Source organism: Mus pahari, chromosome 1 (genome assembly GCF_900095145.1).
Source record: "Mus pahari chromosome 1, PAHARI_EIJ_v1.1, whole genome shotgun sequence".
Taxonomy (NCBI): Eukaryota; Metazoa; Chordata; class Mammalia; order Rodentia; family Muridae; genus Mus; species Mus pahari.
Genome location: NC_034590.1, coordinates 58,345,835 through 58,369,055, shown reverse-complemented (window position 1 = coordinate 58,369,055; position 23,221 = coordinate 58,345,835). Strand labels below are relative to the sequence as shown.

The 23,221-nt window shown below is 35.9% G+C and overlaps 1 protein-coding gene across 1 annotated transcript in view; it reads right to left on the bottom strand.

The window, feature by feature from the left end:
* LOC110318744 (vomeronasal type-2 receptor 116-like) overlaps nt 1-5,933 on the bottom strand; it is a 16,695-nt gene extending 10,762 nt beyond the window's left edge. Inside the window, exons 1-3 of the mRNA XM_021194030.1 lie at nt 5,734-5,933; nt 652-931; nt 8-262 (exon numbers count right to left, since the gene is read on the bottom strand). Coding sequence (XP_021049689.1) covers nt 8-262; nt 652-931; nt 5,734-5,930 — 732 coding nt within the window. The 5' untranslated portion in view covers nt 5,931-5,933. The remainder of the gene's footprint in view (nt 1-7; nt 263-651; nt 932-5,733) is intronic.
* Nucleotides 5,934-23,221: the final 17,288 nt, after the last annotated feature.

Below are 23,221 nucleotides of genomic sequence, written 5' to 3'. Positions count from 1 at the left end.
TAAGGTATAACATATTATCATAGGTGATAATAGTGACAAATGCTAAGCAGACAGTGTTTCTTTTCATTACTTCTCTCAATTCAGAAAGGAATTGAATTCCATGGTCATCATCTGTAATGATCACTCCTATCCAGTTCCATCTGAAGTGAACTGCTAGGGACACCATGCCTAGTGGTAGAGATGTGTCCTTGGGACTCATCTGGTAGAGATGAGGAAACTGTTCCTTGTCATTTAGAAGAAGATGAAAATAACCAAAGTAAAGCTGAAAGATATTGACCATAAGCATCACTATGAAGAAGTGGAATGCATAGATCTCAGTCTGTGCATAAATCTTAGAGTGCTAGAGCACAGGATACAAGTTTGAGAAATTGTGGATTCTTATTATTATTAAAATCATATCCAATTTTTTGTGAATTGCTATACAAGTAGAGATAAACTAAGTATTCTGGTAAAACCTTTCACATTATGTTGTCTCCCCTGCACAATTGTCATAAAGATGTTGTGTTTACCAAATAAAGTACGTAACTTTTATGTGTGAAAGATCAGAATAGATATAAATGAATTCTCTGTCTTTTAATCATCCTTGGTACCGAGAAACCCATACTGTGTTGTAAGATAGTATTTCAATAAATGTAACCCTCCCCGACTTACCTCTGGAGTTCTAGAGAAGTACAGAAATGGTCCAAGTATGTAAGATGCTATCCATATAGGTCCTGTAAGTACAATTAAATATCTTCTCTGATTTTTACAGTAGTAATTAGGAATAATTTCCTTTTTTTTCAAGGACCAAACTCTTTCCACATTATCCTCAATTAGGTTACATTCAATCTTAACTAGTAGGGAAATGTTGGGCAAAATATGAATGTTCCTATTGATTTCTTCAATGGCAAAATAAACAGAGGAAATCAACTGGATGGTCTTAAGTGTAACTCTGAAAAGAGAGTAAACCAATCATGGAAGATACGGGTTCTAACTATGGCAATTTTAAATAAAACTCAAAGTTGGTTAAGCAAATATTTCTTGGATTTTTATGACCCTTCTATATGTTGATACAGTTCATTACTGAGATGTATTAGTATGTGAGATCTGTCAAATAGTTTAACAGTCTTAAAGTTTTTATAATTTGATTAATTGAACTTTATATTTTTGAAGTCTTTTATCTAAAACATATAAATCTATTAAGCATTTACATAGTTTTTTGTTATCTTCTGTTTTAATACTTATTTATTTATTTTAGGAATATGAGTACACCACCATTGCTTTTTTTCAGACACACCTGAAGAGGACAATAGCCTGCATTACAGATTGTTGTGAGCCACCATGTGTTTGCTGGGAGTTGAACTCAGGGGTCGGTGCTCTTAACCACTGAGCCATCTCTCCAGCCCAGTTATCTTCATCTTTTGTCCTCTTCTTTAACTGTGTTATGAAATTAGACACTATGTACCTTTTTATCTTTTGATGTTTTTAATAAAGTCTTTAAAATAAAAAATTTATATTAATGGGATTCTGTTAATTTTGAAATTTTCTATATTTCCATCTTGTTTTTCTTGAACACGATGAAATAGCTATGTGTCATCTGCCCATGACTTTAAACTCTAATAATTCCAAACATGTGTGGAAAGAAAATAGAATTATCTCCTATCTAAAATGATTTTTTGTTTGTTTGTTTGTTTTGTTTTTCACAAGATCAGAACTTAAAAATGTCATGACCCTTCATACTGGAATGAAAATTAGGTAGCCAAATATTTCTGTGTCAACACTTGCAAAAGTCTAAAGAATTCATAGGCAATGTAAATACCACAATAATTTTTACACTTATTTATTTTACACAGTTCATCTTTTTTGATTTTTATAATTGAGGCTATCCAAATTAAGTGATATATCATTGGTTATAAGTACAACCACTCCTTTGGCTTGGATTGTGTTACTCTAGTTTTATTTGTACTCTTAGGTTGTACTAATTCATTCTTTCTCAACAATCTCTGTCTATGGCATAACTGGCCTTGGGTTCTATTTGATTCAGATTTGTCCAGATATGTTCTGTTTCTAATATATTTACTGTAATTGTTCTCTTTTATTAAATATAGTTTAACTGGATATATTCGCTTTGATACATTTTTAAAGAGTTTAATAATCTTATTTAACAGTTACATATAATTCAATGTGTTGTACTTAATTTTTTTGTTTTTGCCTCATCTGTATTTTCTGAAATGCTTTCTGACTACAGTAAATATTTATTAAATTGTACATCACTTGTAGCTCTGAAGCTGGTACTGAATTGACTTAACAGGTTTATGTTCTCTATTATTTATAAATTCGTATTTTTTAATAACTTTTATTCTGGTATTAGTCCCTTATTTCTTGGATTTTTTTTCTTTCATTCATAAATACCTGAAATTGTGAAATACTTTTTAAAGCTATTGCCATTCTGTTCTGGAGAGAGATATGCACTTTGAAAATTGAGTTCTCTAATTAATCCACTTCAACTGCTGATGTATGAAAACTTAATATGTCAAGAAATATCAACTTTTTTCCACAAACTACCATTTAGAATTAAAAAAATAATAGCTAGAACAATCCTATATAATGGAGTATCAGACAGACAATGGTGGCACACACATCCCAGCACTTGAGAGGCAGAGGCAGGTGGATTTCTGAGTTTGAGGCCAGCCTGGTCTACAGAGTGAGTTTCAGGACAGCCAGGGCTACACAGAGAAACCCTGTCTTGAACCCTCCCTCCCCCCCAAAAAATGGAGTATCATCATTTCTGATCTCACTTTGTACTCCATACCTCTATTAATAAAATTGGCTTAATGGGGGTAGAGGTTGATTAATAGAATGAAACTGAAGACTTGGAAATAAACACACACCTTTGGACACATGAATTTTTTTGAATAGCAATGTCCAGAATATTGCACTAGAATAAAGAAACTATCTTGAATAATAGTACTGGCCCCACTATATGGTTTCATGGAGAAGAATAAAAATACATCTATGCCTATAACTGTGAAGAAATCTCAACTCTAAATTTTGTTTCCCAACAGGGGATACAAAAAATTTATGGTGATACAGGTTCAAGGGAATGCTAAATGACAAGGACATGATCAACACACGATAAACTCAGTGACATTTTGGAAATTCTTTGTCACATATTTTTCAGGAGATTAACTTTTGAAGTTTATAATCTCTTGTGTTTATGTTATAGCTTCCAAATTTTTCCTTTTATGGGCTTCTTCCTTGTAAAGATGCATATGTCTGTTTTTCTATTTGTATGCAAGCATGTTTCTCATGCTTTTTTAGTTTGTTGGCATGGGTGCCTTTTCTGATTGAATGATTTTTATAATCTGAAATTTTTGTTTTATTCCATTTTATTACTATTCTTTATATGATAAGTTTATAATGGGTGAAGGTAATGATATTGGTCCATATGGGAGGTAAGTAGTAAATGATCTTTCAAAAGCTCAGAGAGGTAAATTTACAATTTGAGTATATTGTACTAAAAGTATATTTTATATAAACAATGATGGCAATATAAATTTGATTTATGCTGTCAATTCAGATGGACTTGAAGATAGTATGGTTAGTACAAAGCATAATTAGGCACAAGGCATATAATCTTGATTATATTAAAAATTCAAGTCTGCAAGTCTTGAACAGAAAGTATATTTGGAATAGGGTAGGTATGAATTGATAAAAAGATAAGAGTTGAAGATGCAGCATTCAGGAGTTCCACAAAATCTTCTAAGTATTTTAAGCTTGATTGTGGTGTTGGACACACACACACACACACACACACACACACATCCACACTCACCCAAACAAACACCCATACATACACATATATATATATGTTGCATTCACATTTTAAACATATAGATTATAAATTATATATCTACAAAATTTAAATAAAAAATAACCACCTAAATCAAGTCAGCTATAACATTCGTATTTAATTTTTTCAAATCATATAATTTAATTTTCATTAACTTTTATTATACAAACATTTTATAGTCAATGGTTGCTATACAAAATATTTAATGCTTTACATTTTTGAAAAATATTGTTGGCTTTGTTTTGCCATCATTAATGATGCCACAATTTCTAATCTGCTTGGTGAGTGTCTACTAAATAGTTCTGGCATTTCTCTTTAATATGTGGAAAGACTGGAGTTTATCTGATGAGTATTTCCTGTTCAATGCACCACAATGTCTTCTACTTCTAAGAATGAAAGTGAAGTGATATTTTGAATTTTCAAACTTGAATTCTCTGTTTATTAATTAGCCTCTTATTATCCCATATAAATTCATTACATATACTTATGAGAAATAACAAACACCATATCTGTCTGTGGATAGAATATGATTAAAACAAAGACTAATATAGGCAATGGATAGATGCCGAAAGAGGTAAACGATGAATAAGAAAGAATCTCATAAATATAAGAGCAATTCTGCTGGGCAAAGGAGACTTGATTGGTTTTTTTTTAAATATTCCACATAGTAGCTTGAGAAAATGCATAAATCTGGAAGAATTATAAATATGATGATAATGCAGTCTATGATATCCACAAATAGGTAATATATTTCTTTTATAAAGTTACCTCAAGGTAGGGTGATTGTGGGAGGAAAATATGAAAAAATTTCTGCATTGTTCAAAGATAGCCATTTGAATTATTTGCTGAGTTATTTTAAATTTCTCTGTGCATGTACATCAAAAGAAAAATAAGTATCATATGATGCAGGCCTTACATGTATTAGTATTGTAGGAGAGTTAATTTAAAAAGCATCCCAGGGATTCAAGGTGTGTTCACTATATGAAAAATTCACTAATGTAATCTACCATAAAACAAACTCAAATATTTACATGATCATCTCAGATACTGTATAAGCATTTGACAAAACATAATACCTCCCATGTTAAAAGTATTGGAGAGATCATGTATTCAAAGACCATATCTAATCATAATTTAAAATGATACAAGGTCCTTAGATGAAATGTCCAAAAGTGGGACTAGTAGAGTCCACCTCCAGTAGAAAGACAGGGCTTAATATGAGTGAATGTGGTTGCCATCCCACAATCAAAAACTTCTGACCCAAAAATATTTCAGTCTGAAAGAACTGCAGGGATAAATACAGAGAAAAGACTAAGGAAACGGAGATTTAGTAACCTGACAAAATTGAGATCTCTTTCACGGAAGGTTCTAAGGACTGACTCTATTGATAGCATGACTGTTCTCTGAGGAGCCCAACAAGCAGCTGACTGAGACAGATGCAGATGCTACCACACAACCATTGGACTGAATTTGTGGATCCCTGTGTTTGAATTAGAGAACTGCTTTAAGAAGCTGAAGAGGAGTGCAACCCTCCTCATAGAAAGACCATCAGTCTCAACTAACCTGGATTCCTATATGTCTCAGACACTTAGCCACAAACAAGGCAGCATACACTAGCATCACATAAGATGAAAATTGTGATATAAAGGGAATTTTCTAAGAGCAAGGTCAATATTGTGATTCATTCATTCAGCATCTAACTGGATTGTGATTCATAAATGACAATAAACAAGAGACACCATAAACTACCATAATTAGCAAAGTGACCAGCCATGAAACATAAAATAAATTTTAGTTTTGCCTCAGAAACTGGATATTCAGAAGTACATAGGATTTATCTATCCCTCCCCCTCCCTGGAATGCTTAATGTGCATTTATGCATAAATGAAACAGGCACTTACTGCTTGTCTAGATTCTCACTGAAGTAATCATTCTTCACATAACCATGCTTTGTATAAATGGAAAAGAAACAATCAATATCTTTATCTCCTAGATAATTATCTCTGTCTTTTTTTCTCCAAAAGCACCTGGGATCACTCAAATGGCATAAAAGTAAGGAAAGCTTCAGAACCAAGAAGACAACAATCCAATGGAACATCTTTGCTATGTCATCAAGTTAGGTTCTTGAGCAAAATGCAGCATGAAGCATCATGTGGGCAGAATCTCACATATCAAAATTTTCATGCATGCATCCAAGTGTCACTTTTTATTTCTGTAGTTACTATTACAGAACACACATGCACTTCTCACAGCATTTACTTTTCAGTTCACTGTTTGCCTCTCGGGGATTCTGAAGCACTCTCTGGCCTGGGGCTCTGCATCTGAGATCCTTTGACCAGATGAAAAATAGGGGAAATAATTTTGGTCATGATTATCCTTCTCTGTATCCCTTAGGATTAAATTCATGTAAGTAGACATGAAGGTTCCAGACATGATTCTTTTTGGGAATATTTTCTCACAAGTTGAGTTCATCAATCCAATGTTCTGAAATCATTCGCAATAGTTCATCTTTGTTACATAGGTTATTTGAATGAATTTTACAAGGAATTATACCCATGAATCCAACTAAACTCAACTGACCTCAGTAATAAAAGGATTAATAAATGTAAGAAATATGTTTATGCATCTTGAACACTTGTAGATATTAACTTTATTTGTTTGCTTTCCGTCTGACTCTTGTATCTTGCATTTATTATGAATTGAATTATATTAGAACAGGATTGTGGAACATATATAATTTGGAATTAATGTTATTCGTAATCTGTTAATAAAAGCTGATTACATTGAAAATCCAAGGCAAGCAAGTTTTTTATTTCATTGTTTCTTAACAGGCAGGTTAAATAGCAAGCTGAAGATGCAGTCTTAAGTGGCCTCAAGGTATATTAACCTTAGTTGTGATGTTGAATAAGAAATCTATTCTATTATAATTCAAGAGTGATTTCCATAATAATACATCATTACAATGCATAGATGTCTTGGATTATTTTCAGTTTGACTAAAAATTTAAAGTCAGTTCTAAATGCTCTTTTTATTCTTCATCTGTACTAATTTCTTTTATGGTAGGGTTTTTGATGAATATACATAGATATTACACAGCACAAATTATCCTTGCTAAGGAAAATCTTCGAAGTTCATCATACAAGAAAGAAAATAACCTTGTTGTATGTGGCTGAGCATATAACTCAGGGATCATGTTTATTATTAATATCTTCTGTAAGAATGCATTTTCAAAAATATATGTTCGTTGCCATGTAGTTGCTTTATTTATTTTTTGTAGCTAAATAATATTTCATGGGCAAGAATATCAGATGTTAAAAACTTTTATATTCTACTTTTTAAATTCTTTGATAATCTTTAGTTTTAAAAGTCATTTTTATCTCAATAACACAATTATCCAATTCTTTTATTCCTACATTCACTATCTATCCTACTGTATATCCTTTAACTTTTAAGCCCTTCAAGCTTTTTTTGGTGTCAAAATTGTTATGGAACAATTGAAATATAGTCACTTTGTCATGGTATGGGCTCTCATTTTTTTAAAAATGTTTTTTTTTCTTTCTTTTCCAGGAGCTAAAATTTCCGTTAACCAATACCAATGTAGGAATTGTGTGTCCATATCTTATCTTCATATTTGGATGTGACATCTCTTGGGCTTGAAAGGCATTGTGTTTTCTACCTCAGTCCTTAGGAGCTGGAATTTGCTCTGCTGTGTTCAAAACATTATGTTTCCTTCTTGTCATCTACCATTTCCTGTACTTACATTCAATTTGTTTAAATTATTGCAATAGTTCCTTGCGTGTTGAGGAACATGTATTAAATATGGTGCCACGAGTCTCATATACTGTGGAGTTTCCAATTCTCTCCCCTCCAGCCCATACATTTCTCTGTGTTAATAATCTTATAATAAAAATCATTGAAGCATCCACACTTTAGTGTTCCTTTTTCTTAAGCTTCTTATGGTTTGTGAATTTTATCTTGGGTAATCTGAACTTGTGGGCTAATATCCATTTATCAGTGAGTGCATACACTGTGTGTTCTTTGTGACAGGGTTACCTCACTCAGGATGATATTTTCAAGTTCCATCCATTTTCCTGTGAATTTCATGAAGTCATTGTTTTTAATAACTGAGTAGTACTCCATTGCATTATGGATCACATTTTCTGTTTCCATTCCCCTATTGATAGATAACTGGTATGTTTCCAGTTTCTGGCTATTATAAATAAGGTTGCTATGAATATAGTGCAGCATGTGTCCTTATTACCTATTGGAGCATATTCTGGGTATATCCCCAGGAGTGATATAGGTGGGTCCTCAGGTAGTACTATGTACAATTTCTGAGGAACCTGCAGACTGAGTTCCAGAGTGGTTGCACCAGCTTGCAATTATACCAGCAATGGAAGAGTGTTCCTCTGTCTCCACATCCTTGCCAGCATCTACTGTCACCTGAGATTTTGACCTTAGCCATTCTGACTGGAGTGAGGTGAAATCTCAGGGTTGTTTTGATTTGTGTTTCTCTGCTGACTAAGGATGTTGAACATTCCTTTAGGTGCTTCTCAGCCATCCAAGTTTCCTCAGTTGAGAATTCACTGTTTAACTCTGTTCCTTATTTTTAACAGTGTTATATGGGGTCCATCCCATATACAGTTGCCAAACCTGGATGGACTGCAGATGCTAGGAAGTGCTTGCTGATGGAAGCCTGATATGGCTGTCTCCTGAGAGTCTCTGCCAGAGCATGACAAATACACAGGAAGATGCTCACAGCCAACCACTAGACTGAGCATGGGTTCCTTGATGGAGGATTTGGAGGAGGGACTGAAGGAGCTGAGGGTATTTGTAGCCATACGGGTGGAACAACAGTGTCAACCAGCCAGCCCCCCCAAAAGCTTCTGGGGACCGGACCACCAACCAAAGTGTTTCATGGAAGGACCACAGGCTCTGGATGCATATGTGGTAAAGGATAGTCTTACTGTTCATAACTGGGAGAAACCATTCTTGGGACTGAGGGGGTTTGATACTCCAGTGTTGGGGAATGCCATGGAGGGAAGGCAATAGTGGGTGTTTACCCTCATAGAGGCATGGGGAGGGGGTATGGGATGGGGGTTCCAGATGGAAGACATGGAAGGGGATAACATTTGTAAATAAAGAAAATATCCAATAAATGAAAAAGTAATCATATACAAAAGCTTGTCAGATGTGTGTTGGGTGTTAGTTGTTTGATGCATATATTTTAGAAAATGTTTAGTATTTTTAATCACATGTTGATGGCATAGTAGCTGTTGGGTTTTCTTTTATTGCCTGTGTCCTTTCTAGTCTGAAACTTACTTGAGTGATGAATGAAGTTCAAATATTCATTGTACATAAGTATGATCAATAAGATTCCATATTACCTGGTTTGATCTTCATTTGTACAAAAGACTTTATAACATATATTTTCATGTGTATGCTGAAATGTAATTCATATGTGATGTTTGCTTTACTTATACTCCACTACATATTCAACGAATCTGCATTCCACATGTAAAGCCTTCAGTCTTGAAAGGTAAGCATATCAGGTACTGAACTATTATCTGAGGCCCTAATAATTTCAATTTCTGTTTAAGAAACGAGTTTAAATATCTGAGCTAATATCCATACAAATATAGAGGAGAAAATTCTATTTCAGTAGATATAGTGAGATAATTTTATTTAATACTTGACTTGTAAACATGATTTGTTCAGAGATTGGCTATGATTGTCACAATGATGAGCCTAAAATAAACTTAATAAACTCTGGCTGTCCCCTCTTTAAACATACTAAACCATTAATTTAGAGAGTTCTACATAGTTTTATTTAGGGTTGGGGCAACTCAAGTACAATTGCCCACATGCCTTATATAGATTTAAAATCTCAAGAAAAATCTTCCTGTGTAAAATATTCTTTTGGACTGGGAGATGTCTCAACCTACAATATGCTTGCCACGCAAGCAGAAGGATCCATATTTGCAATTTCAGACACACTATGAATTAGCAAGAAATAGAATTTCCCCTTTCAGTGATAGCTAAAATTATACATACTCAAAATCAATCATGAAGCAAAAAATAAAATTCTTCTTAGTGCTCGTACCCAAAATGGTCTCCTCAATATCACTCAAACTGCTGCAAAAAGCTCAGTGATCATCATGAAATAGGTAGCAGATGGTCCATAAGGAAAATATTGTATATGATCCCATTGAATTCGGGTTGCTACATCTATGTGCTTACAAGAAGAAGCCGTACAAAATATAGCTTGTAAGTTGAGTATGACACAAACAACTCATGGCCGAGGATATTTTTGTAATAATAACAGGATGAATAGTCAGTTTCCTTAACCATATTTTTGTGTCAATGTTACTGGACAGTATATAGAGTAACATCAATACAACTTGATTTTTTTTTTTTTTTTAGGTTTTTCGAGACAGGGTTTCTCTGGTTTCTCTGTGTAGGCCTGGCTGTCCTGGAACTCACTCTGTAGACCAGGCTGTCCTCGAACTCAGAAATCCACCTGCCTCTGCCTCACAAGTGCTGGGATTAAAGGCATGCGCCACCACGCCCGACAACAACTTGATTGTTTAAAAGAAATGATGATATAAAGATGTGTGGGCATGTAAAGACAACAGCAATGGAAGGTAATGAAAAATATTTGAACATGACTAAAATTAAACTTTGAAGTTACAAGATTTAATATACATGTTTAAATAATTCTTAATTTTGAAATTACAAAAGAATTTCATCCTTTTCCCATTCCCTTTCCTTCTTACAATGACTTTCTCACATATCACTATGGGGTCTTTCATATTAATGGGATCATTTAAAAAAAAATTAACTTCCAGTCTGAGCTGGTGCCCTGAGCAGACCTTGGGCTCTAGATATGCACCAAGTCCCACAACACCAAGAGGAAGCTTGACTACTAGGAGCTCTAACATGCCCACAATCATAGGTGAGGAGCTCAGAACATCTGCACAAATACTGGGAGTAAATGAGATCAGCAGGATTCAGGGATTCAGGAATCCCAGCCCAGACAATGACACAGGTTCCTACTGGTCTGAGCTGCTGCCCTGAGCAGACATTAGGTGCTAGTTTTGCACCCAATCCCACAACACCCAGAAGAAGCTAATCTCTCAGGTGCCTTAACATGCTCAGAATCATAGGATCTCAGGAGCTTGGTTACACCAGGATTTCAGGATTCAAGAGAGGCAACTTGACACCTAAGAGCTCTGACACAACCAAGATCTCTCGATCACAGGATTCCAGAATCACAGGATCACAGAGACATCTGGACTCTGAGGAGTTCTGATAAAACCAGGATAACAGAAGGGACAGACTCTAGTCAGAGACAGTGAGGACATGTAGCATTAGAGATTACCAGATGGAAAGAGGTAAGTGTAAGAACATAAACAACAGAAACCAAGGTTATTTGACATCATCAGAACCCAGTTCTCCCAACATAGCAAGTCCTGGATATAGCATTATACCAGTAAAGTAAGATCTAAAGTCACTTCTCATGATGATGATAGAGGACTTTAAGAAAGACATAAATATCTCCCTTAGTGAAATACAGGAGAACACCAGTAAACAGGTAGAAGGCCTTAAAGAGAAAACACAAAGATCCTTTAAAGAATTATAAGAAAACACAAGCAAACAGGTGAAGGAATTGAACAAGCCATCCAGGATCTAAAAATGGAAATAGAAACAATAAATGAATCACAAAGAGAGATAACCCTAGAGATAGAAAACCTAGGAAAGCGGTCAGGAGTTATAGATGCAAGCATCACCAACAGAATACAAAAGATAGAAGAGAAAATATCAGGGGCAGAATATACCATAGAAAACATTGACACAACAGTCAAAGAAAATGCAAAAAGCAAAAACACCTAACAAAAAACATCCAGGAAATCCAGGACACAATGAGAAGACCAAATATAAGAATAGTAGTTATAGAAGAGAGTGAAAACTCCCAACTTAAAGGGCCAGTAAATATATTCAACAAAATTATAGAATAAAACTTCCCTAACTTAAAGAAAAAGATTGCCATGAACATCCAAGAAGCCTACAGAACACCAAATAGATTGGGACAGAAAAGAAATTCCACCAGTCACATAATAATTAAAACACCTAATGCATAAAACAAAGAAAGAATATAAAAAGCAGCAAGGGAAAATGGTCAAGTAACATATAATGGCAGACCTATAAGAATTGCCACAAATCTCTTGCCAGAGACTATAAAATCCAGAAGATCCTTGGCATGCCAGCCCAGGATACTATATCCAGCAAAACTCTCAATTACCATAGATGTAGAAACCAAGATATTCCATGACAAAAACAAATTTACACAATATCTTTCCATAAATCCAGTCCTTCAAAGGATGATAAATGGAAAACTCCAACATAAGGAGGGAAACTACAACCTAGAAAAATCAAGGAAATAATCTTCTTTTAATAGACAAAAAAGAAGATAGTGACATAAACATAAGTCTAACTCTAACAAGAAAAATAACAGGAAGCAACAACCACTTTTCCTTAGTATCTCAATATCAATGAACTCAATTCCCCAGTCAAAAGACATAGACTAACAGACTGGATATATAAACAGGACTCAACATTTTGCTGCACACAGGAAACCCAAATCCCTATTCTTAACTTTCTTAAACCTATTCTGCAAAGGAGGAGAACATTAGGGTCATTCTTATAATGTCTAATGTATTCATATATTGCCCAACAAGATCTCTTAGTTTTATTATCTCCAAAGGGATATCACCATATCTGTAATTCCACTAATAGTTATTACTGACACAACATCCTTTAAGAAAACCCATGAATCTCTTTAAAGGATTTTGTTCCTTTAAATTGTTAATTAAGAAAAGATTTGACAGTTCTTCATAAATTGTAGATTATTCACTACTATACCATTAGAACCATCTATGACCAACCTCTTTTTTGTCCAGAAGAATGTCACAGTAAGCTTTGATGTCTAGAAATTTGATGCCTAAAAATTTGTTAATGACACTGTGGTTCCAATCCATACTGTAGTTTTTAACCATAAAATTTATTTTAGTATATGATCCTTCTTGTCTATATCTATTATCCTTAGGTTTGGTCTTCTCATTATGTCCTGGATTTCCTGAATGTTTTGGGTTAGGATCTCTTTGCATTTCACATTTTCTTTGATTGTTGTTTTAATGTTTTCTATGCTATCTTCTGCATCTGAGATTATCTCTTATATCTCTTGTATTCTGTTGATGGTACTTGCATCTATGATTCCTGACTTCTTTCCTAGGTTTTCTATCTCCAGAGTTGTCTCCCTTTGTGCTTTCTTATTGTTTCTACTTCCATTTTTATATCCTGGATTGTTTTTGTGATAGTTTGTATATTCTTAGACCAGGGAGTAGCATCATTTGGAGCTGTGGCCTTGTTGGAATAGGTGTATCACTGTGGATATGGGCTTAAAACCCTCACCCTGTTGCCTGGAAATCAGTATACCACTAGCAGCCTTTGGATGAAGATGCAGAACTCTCAGCTCAGCCTGTGCATGTCTACCTGGAAACCGCCATGCTCCCACCTTGATGATGATGGACTGAACCTCTGAACCTGTAAGCCAGAGGTTGTTTTTTAATAAGACTTGCCTTGGTTATGGTGTCTGTTCACAGAAATAAAATCCTAACTAAGAGAGTTTTGTTCAATTCCTTCACCTGTTTGGATGTGTTTTCCTGTAATTCTTTCAGGGATGTTTGTGCTTTCTCTTTATGTGCTTCTACCTGTTTTCCTATGTTCACATGTATTTCTTTAAGTGAGTTATTTACATCCTTCTTTTAGACCTCTATCATCATCATGAGAAGTGACTTTAGATCCATATATTGCTTTTCTGGTGTGACGATATATCTAGGACTTGCTATGGTGGGAGGGTTGGGTTCTGATGATGCTAAGTAACCTTGGTTTCTGTTGCTTCTGTTCTTATACTTGNCTCCNNCCATCTGATTATCTCAAGTGCTCCCTGCCCTCAATATATCTGATTGGAGCCTGTCCTTCCTATAATCCCAGTTGAGTCAGAACTTCTCAGAATCCAGCTTTCTTTGTGGTCCTGTGATTCTGGGATCCTGTGATCCTGAGATTCTGGGTGTGTCAGGGTTCTTGGCAGTCAAACTTCCTCTGCAACCCTGAGATCCTGGTTTGACCAAGCTCCTGGGATCCTGGGATCCCAAAATCCTGGGCATGTTAGAGTGCCTGGAAGTGGTATCTCCTCTGGGGACCATGGATCAGTCTGCTGAGTTTGAAACCAAGATAGACCAGTGCCAACAGGAAGGAAGCCAAGCAACTGGTCAGTCAGGGCTCCTATGTCCCTGCTCCTGCTGGCCTCAGGCACTCCCAGTTGTGTTGGAACAAATGTTGTGTTCCACTCAACTAAGATCCTGGACCTGCTAGGGCACCTGAGGCATGAAGAGTTCTCTGGGAACCATTGGACTGTTTACTGAGTTTGAGCCCATTGTGGCCTGGTGCTCATGCTGACCAGAAGAATCCGATTTTAACAATTGATAATGGGGCGTTGTTTGTTTGTTTGTTTGTTTGTTTTGTTTTGTTTTTTGAGACAGGGTTTCTCTGTATAGTCCTGGCTGTCCTGGAATTCACTTTGTAGACCAGGCTGGCTTGGAACTCAGAAATCTGCCTGCCTCTGCCTCCCTCCCAAGTGCTGGGATTAAAGGCGTGCGCCACCACTGCCTGGCTCATAATGTTTTTTTTTGTTTTTTTTTTAAACACTAATTTTATGTTCACAGGATTCTGTCAGTTTTGAAATTTCTACAGTTCCATCTTGTTTTTCTTGATTATGGTGGGAAAAAAATCTATGTGCCATCTTTGAGTAGGAAAAGATTTCTCAGTCAATATTGAATCTGACCATGTCTTCATCTTTTACTTCTAGTACCTAACATATATGGAAATTTAATGAGAATTATCTTCTATGTAAAATGATATACTGTACATAGAGATAGGATTAGGAAATGGCATGAGTCTCTTGAGAATATGAAGAATATTATTGTTTTTCCTATGGGGTCGCAAACCCCTTCAGCTCCTTCCATCCTTTTCCTAATATCTCCTTTGTGGTCCCCATTCACAGTCCAATGGTTGGCTCTGAGTATCTGCATGAGTATTTGTCAGGTTCTGACAGAGCCTCTCAGGAGACAGCTATAGCAAGCACTTGTTGGCATCCACAATAGTGTCTGCATTTGGAATCTATATATGGGATGGTTCTCTAGGTGGGGTTGCCTCTACATGGCCTTTATTTCAGTCTCCACTCCACACTTCGTCCCCATATAACCATTAGACAGGAGCAATTCTACGATAAATATTTGGAAACAAGTGGGTGGCACCATCCCCCAACTTGGAGCATTGCCTAACCTCTGGTTAAGGTCTCTACAAGTTCTCCCTCCCCTTTGTTGGGCATTTCTGCTAATCTCATCCCTGTTGGATCCTGGGATCCTCTTGCTTTCCTGGCATCTGGGACTTTCTGTTGGTTACCCCCAGTTCCTAATCCTCCATTGTTACACATCTCTATTCAATTTTCTGATGCTCTGTATATTATCCCTGTCTCTTTCTATACCTGAACCTGCCCCGTACTTCCCCTCCCCTCCCTTACTTTCTTCCTCCCAAGTGTTTCCCACCTGCTACCTCTTGTGAATATTTTGTTCACCCTTCTAAGAAGGACTGAAGCATCTAAACTTTGGTCTTCCTTCTTTTTTTAAATTTATTTAATTAATTTTTTTATTAGATATTTTCTTCATTTGCTATCACTTCAAATGCTATCCCCTTTCCTAGTTTCCTCTCCAAAAGTCCCCTCTATCCTCCCCCTATCCTGCTCCCCAACTCACCAACTACTGCTTCTTGGCCCTGGCATTCCTCTGTACTGGGGCATATAATCTTCGTGAGACCAAGGGCTTCTCCTCCCATTGATGGTCGACTAGGCCATCCTCTGCTCCATATGCAACTAGAGACAAAAGCTCTGTGGGGGCGGGGGGTTACTGGTATTCCTATGGTCTGTGAATTGTATCGGAATTCTGAGCTTTTGGGATAATATCCACTTATCACTAAGTACATTCCAAGTGTGCTCTTTTGTTTCTGGATTACCTCAATCAGGATAATTGAGAAAAGATCTTTACCAATCCTATATCCAATAGAGATCTAATATCCAATATATACAAAGGACTCAAGAAGTTAGACTCCAGAGAAACAAGTAACTGCATTAAAAATGGGGTACAAAGCTAAACAAAGAACTCTCAGCTGAGGAATATCAAATGGCTGAGAAGCACNTAAAGAAATGTTCAACATCCATAGTCATCAGGGAAATGCAAATCAAAACAACCCTGAGATTCCACCTCATACCAATCAGAAAGGCTAAGATCAAAAACTCACGTGACAGTAGATAGCTAGGATGTGGAGAAAGATGAACATTCCTTTATTGTTGATGAGAATGTAAGCTACAACCACTCTGGAAATCAGTCTGGTGGCTCCTCGGTAAACTGGACATAGTACTACCTGAGGACCCAGCTATACTACTCCTCAGCATATACCCAAAACATGCTCCAATATATAACAAGGACACATGCTCTACTGTGTTCATAGCAGCCTTTTTTTCTAATAGCCAGAAACTGGAAACAACCCAGATATTCCTCAACAGAGGAATGGATACAGAAAATGTGGTACATTTAGACAGTAGAGTACTACCCAGCTATTAAAAACAATGACTTCATGAAATTTGCAGGTAAATGGATGGAACTAGAAAATATCATCCTGAGTTTTTCCTCTTTAATGAATGACAATATCTTCTACTTCTTGGTACAAAGGGAAATGACAATGTGAATTTTCAAATATGAAGCCTCTATTTAGTCATTTGCCTCTTATTATTCCATATAAACCCATTATATACAGGTGTGAGAAATAATGTACTCCATATCTGTCTCTGCACTGAAGAGTATGATTAAAGTGTGACTAATTTTAGCAATTGTTAGAATTTGGATGAGGAAGCATGTTGAATGAGGGAGAATCAGTTATCTTTATTAGTATGCAGCTCCTCCATAGTTAAACCTCTTATAATGTAATGCCAAAAACCAGAAGACCATATGTGCAGCACAATTAGACTTGATGTGTGTGCAAAAAGATGATATATGTACCACAGGAAGAAAAGCGTAGATCTGAAAGAAATGTTAGATTGAATATGATCAAACTGTATACTATGATATCCTTTATTTGGTAATGCTCTTAATTTTTATAAGGTAATACAAGCTGTTGTAGTTGTTGAAGGAAATTGGGGAAATATGCCTTAATGGGAAATATATAAACTAACATAAGGTGCACCTCGTTGCTATAAGAAAGTTAATTTTAAAAGCATGCAGATTCTTGCTAATTATATTTATGTTGACATGTAAACCTTTTAAGGAAAATGAATGGCTTTTGGATGGTGGAAGAGGTTTGTTGATAATGAAAATGCTGCATATACACACAAAGATCATTATTTCCCTAGTAAGAAGAATAAAGCTCTGTAGAGAACAAGATGCTAAGGAATTCTTTGTACTATTGGAAACTAGTGGACAGTCTCCCTTTCCCAATATTAGTGATCACGGGGAAAGTGTGCACATAAAGTTTGATAAAGAATCCCATGGAAAGTTACAGAGACAAAGTGTGAAGCAGAGATGGAAGGAAAGACCATCCAGAAACTGTCCTACCTGGGGATCCATCCCATAAACAACCACCAAAAACAGACACTATTGTGGGTGCCAATAAAAGCTTGCTAATAGTAGTCTGATATTGCTGTCTCCTGAGAGGCTCTGCCAGTTCCTGACAAATAAAGAAGTGGATGCTCACAGCCATCCATTGGATGGAGCACAAGGTCCCCAATGAAGGAGCTGGAGAAAGTAACCAAGGAGCTGAAGGGGTTTGCAGCCCCATAGGAGGAACTACAATACAAACTAACCAGCACCTCCAGAGCTTCCTGGGACTAAACCACCAAACAAAGAAAACACATGGTGGGTCTCATGGCTCTAGGTGCATGTGTAGCAAGGAATGGCCTAGTCAGTCATCAATGGGAGGAGAGGCCCTAGGTCCTGTGAAGGTTCTATGCCCCAGTATAGGGGAATGCCAGAGCTAGGAAGTGGGAGTGTATGGCTTGATGAGCAGGGGGAGGGCGGGAAGGGGATAAGGAGGTTTCAGAGGGGAAACTAGGAAAGGGGATAACATTTAAAATGTAAATAAAGAAAATATCTAATAAAAATAATTGAAAGAAAAAAAAAGACTGAGATTAAAGATGAATACAAGGAATAATTCCAGAATCAGTAAAATGATACTGAAATAAACTCACAGCATTAGTGGAAGTTCTACCTAAAACTGCACAAGCACAAGCCAAAATAAATTCTAGCAATGAAGTAGAAATTAACACAAAATTCAATCCTTAGGTGGAGGTTTTAACTGACAGGATATAGACATATAGTTTTCTCTAAGAGTTTATATAAACCATAGCCTTGTGAAAGATATCACATCTGAAAATATCTGGGAAGCAAAAATTAGGCCTGAAAGATTAAAGATAAAACATAAAACTGGGTCAGTAGGTATGGAAGTTTTGCATAAAATATAACTTGTGGAAAGAAGTCAAAATAATGAGAGCACATTATATGAAATTTGTAAAGTACTAAAAAAAAAAATGCCCTCCAGTTAATTCAATTCAAAGTGGACAGGTTAAGGCAGTCTCATGCTTTTGGATTTTGACACTAGTTATATGAATATTTTATTGTGTTAGTTCCCTATTAGTTTATATCATTGATTGGAGATACAAGAAAAAATAATATAGGGAAAATCGAGATTCCAATCCCAATGAGACACATATCAATAACTTAATCTTCCTCTTGAAGGCAGTATGTTAAACAGTGTCAAGGTGAAGATCAATAATGTACTTTCAAAGAACTTTTGGGGCCTCTCTTCCCAATGATGGCTGATTAGGCCATCTTCTGCTACATATGCAGCTAGAGACTCGAGCTCAGGGGGTATTGGTTAGATCATATTGTTGTTGCACCTACAGAGTTGCAGCCCCCTACAACTCCTTAGGTACTTTCTCAGCTCCTCCATTGGGGGCCCTGTGTTCCATCCAATAGCTGACTGTGAGCATTCACTTCTGTGTTTGCCAGGCACTGGCATAGCCTCCCAAGAGGCCGCTATATCAGGGTCCCTTCAGCAGAATCTTGCTGGCATGTGCATTAGTATCTGGGTTTGGTGGCTGATGATGGGATATAAACTTTATATGACCCAACACAGGGGGAAGGCCAGGGCCAAGTAGTGGGAGTGGGTGGGTAGGGGAGCAGGGGCAGGGTGGGGTATAGGGAACTTTCAGGATAGCATTTGAAACGTAAATAAAGAAAATAATAATAAATAAATTTAAAAAAAAAGTACTTTTGGGTATACTTCATATCTAATCCATAACAATACTAGAAAGGTAGAGGGTAAATAAATACATTAGCTTCTTTTTCTTCTACCAGACAAATTTCAAGTTAAGAGAGTATAATGGAAGAAACAAGTGGAATCCATTTGTTCACCAAGAGAGAAAATTGGAATAGGTCTTTCTCCATAAGAACTGGAATATTTCAAATTTGGTTTTGAAAATGATACATTTCTGAAATATATACTCTCAAGTCAAACAAATTGTTTTAAATGACCAGAAACTGGATAAACTCATGATCCTTTCCTCAGATTGGATCTGATGATAGCTATGAGTTACCCACTGTATGCCCCATAACCAAATTATATATATATATATATATATATATATATATATATATATATATGTGTGTGTGTGTGTGTGTGTGTGTGTGTGTGTATGTTTATAGATATATAATTCACTAACTTGCTACAAAATAAATTCCTGATGTTTTATATAACCTCTAAACAGAAATCACATGATAACATTTTATTTTCACTCATAACTAATTTTTCTGTTACCTTAACCATGTTACTAACAAATAGCTATAAGGAAACTTTAAAGATTTTTTTAGTAGGTAATTTGCAGAATGCCTCTTCATAATAGCAATACTATTTCAACAGAAAATTCCGAATTGAGATGATAATTATTTTTTTTTAATTTTGTTGAGTTTCAACCATTGAGGCCATGTTTTTTAAAGTTGAAATTAAATCACATTGATCTAATATAAATTTTCAAGTAGACATAACACCATGTATCTAGATTAATAATCCAATACTTTGATCTTCCTTGTTGTTAAGCTTCATATGGTGTATGGTGAGAGGGAGAAAGAGACCTAGGAGAGAGAGAGAGAGTATGGGCAAGGAAAAAAACAAAGGGTAGGATCAGGAAAGGGAAGAGACTGAGAAAGTCCAGAGGGCCAGGAAAAATAAATAGAAATAGGTTGGAGTGGAGGGTGGAAAACTGGGGATAGCAACTAGAAAGACCCAGATGCCAGCAAAGCAAGAGTTCCCCAGGATCCAAGGGGGATGATAATAGCTAAAATATCCAACAAAGAAAAGATAGAACCTCTAGAGACCATCTCCAGTAGACAGGCATAACCTCCAGTTGAGGAATTGGGCCACCCATCCATCTCAAAAATTTTAACCCAGAATTGTTCCCATCTAAAGGAAACACAGGGACAAAAAATGTACCAGAGACTGAAGGAAAGGCCATCTAGAGACCACCCTACTTTGGATTCCATCCCATCAGTAGACAAAATCCAAACACTATTGCTGATGCCAAGAAGTGTTTGCTGACAGGAGCCTGGTATATATATATTCCTTGAGAAACTCTGCCAGCCCCTAAGTAATACAGTTATAGATACTCACAGACAACCATTGGACTGAGTCATGGGGACTCCAATGGAATAGTTAGGGGAAGGACTGCACGAGCTGAAGGGGCTTGCCACCCCATAGGAAGAACAGCAATATCAACTAACCAGAACCCCCAGACTAAACCACCAACCAAAGAGTAAACATGGATGTATCCATGGCTCCAGCTACACATGTAGCAGAGGATGTCCTTATCTGGCATCACTGGGAGGGAGGCCTTGGTCCTGTAGAGACTTGATGCCCCAGCTTAGGGGGATGTTAGAAAGGTGAGGTGCGAGTGTGGGAGAGTACCTTCTTAGAGTAAAGGGGATGGGGAAGGGAATGGGAATGTTTGTGGAGAAGAGACTGGGGCAGAAGATAGCACTTGAAATGTAAATAAATAAAATAACCACTAAAATTAATCCAATATATTACTCCTAAATATTCACTTGCTTTATCAACTGGATTAGCATGTTTATCATAATGATAGAAATATTTAAATATTGCTGATAAAATAACATTGAACTACTATCCAACTATCTTCATTGTGTAGACATAATATAAGAAGAGAAACATACATTGTTTTGGAAACATATTTGTTATGTAATACACAAGGCATTATGGGAACTTAGAAGCAACAATCTATTGTGTAATGAACATACATCCATATGGAGAAAATTAAGGAAATAATCATGACCATATAACCACTTTTGACAATCACTCATGTATGTATCCCTGAATGAAGTTCTACATTAATAAGCTATGTTTTTCTTCTTAAAAAGGCAAATATAGGAGTCTAGGTAGGAAATACACACCTTGCTATTTTCTTTATTACTCATAAGTAAGGCAAAATTAAAACATTTCTCTAAATTCCTCTCATTCTATATCATAAAAGTATAAAAGCATATACACTGAAAGTTTCTGCAGGTTCAGTTTTTCAGAGTGTTGGTTATAAAACAGCGAATACTCTTTAAAGAGGAGAACACATCACTGAGATATATTGCTTCATTAGCTAGGGGAATTTGAAAATGAATCTGACATCTAGAGGAAGGCTTGCCTTCAATGATGTTTAGGTAATCAGAGACTTATGGGAAGCATAACACACTTCTGTCTGAAAATTTTCTTCTTTAGAAGAATTACTCAACTTCCCTTAGATTCTTTCTCATCTATATTTGATGATTTGTACTACTACATCATCTTCTCCATGCTATATTTTAAAACAAATATAGATTTTCCTAATGAATAATCAGTTTCCTTGGCATCGTTCTACTGCAGGTTTTTATGCCTTCTGAGATTTTTCTCTAATCTAATCTAAAGTCACAAACATTCCTCTCTGTAGTAATTTCATTCCACAATATTCTTTTTAAAATTGAACACAATCTTCATCTAAAAGTGTAAACATCACAATGCTTAAGCACACATACACACACACACACACACACACACACACATGATGTCACCCTTCAAATATGCTTTTACCTGATTATTTAGAATATTCTTTTCATATTTCAAAAGAAATTGTCATAATTTCTTCAGATGAGATCTCAAATACAGCAACGCTATTCTTAAATAAAGGGAAAATATGAAAAAATATAAATCAAAATATGGATAGTATACTAATTTCCACAATACTCAACAATTCTTTATAGAGAAAGAGGATAAAGAGATTTAAATATGGTATGATTATAGATTATAGATAAAAAAATATGTAGAAAATGAGATATAATAATTTGAAATCAATATGTGACCTTTATTCTGGGGAAAGTATTAATAAATGTGTGACATTATTACTTCTCTTTCAATTGTTAGCAAGTACTATAGGCAACATCATTTACTCTAGGACATAAAATGTGAAATAGAAAATGGCTTGCATGGGCATCCTCTCTTCAAACAACTAACAAATTACCTGCTAGAATACACAGATGCTTCATGAGTTTCTAATTAAGAATTTTGTATACACTCCTGATATTGTTAATACATCGAATATGTTTGGAGGTGTGGCCTCATTGTTGTAGGTTGTGGACATGTTGGAGAAATTGTGTCACTGTGGGAATGGACTTTAAGACCCTTATCCTAGCTGCCTGGATGCCAGTCTTCTAGTGGCCTCAGATGAAGATGTAAATCTTTCAGCTCCTCCAGTACCATGCCTGCCTGAATGCTGACGTGCTCATGCCCTGATGATAATGGACTGAACCTCTGAGCCTGTACTGTGAGGTTAATGGCAGAATTTATTTTGAGAGCAATTGTTATTGATAGTGAAATTGTCATGTAGGTTCACATTCTCTGGAGATTGTATCTGAGAATTCATGTACTTGACCAGTCTGTAGAACTTTATCAAATCATATCATCATTCCATTTTGCCAGGTAAAATAGATGTAAAAACGTTGGGCTTGCCTTTGAGAATAATTTCTTGCAAGGTATGCTGAATGTCATAGATGATTAATTTCAGCAATCTAAACACTGAAACAAGTTAAATGTTTTTTTTCTGTAAGATCATTAAGAAACCATAATTGGTCTCTATATTTTGTAAAGCATTGCATTATCCTCTAACTCCGTGTCCATGTTTGTAAGATA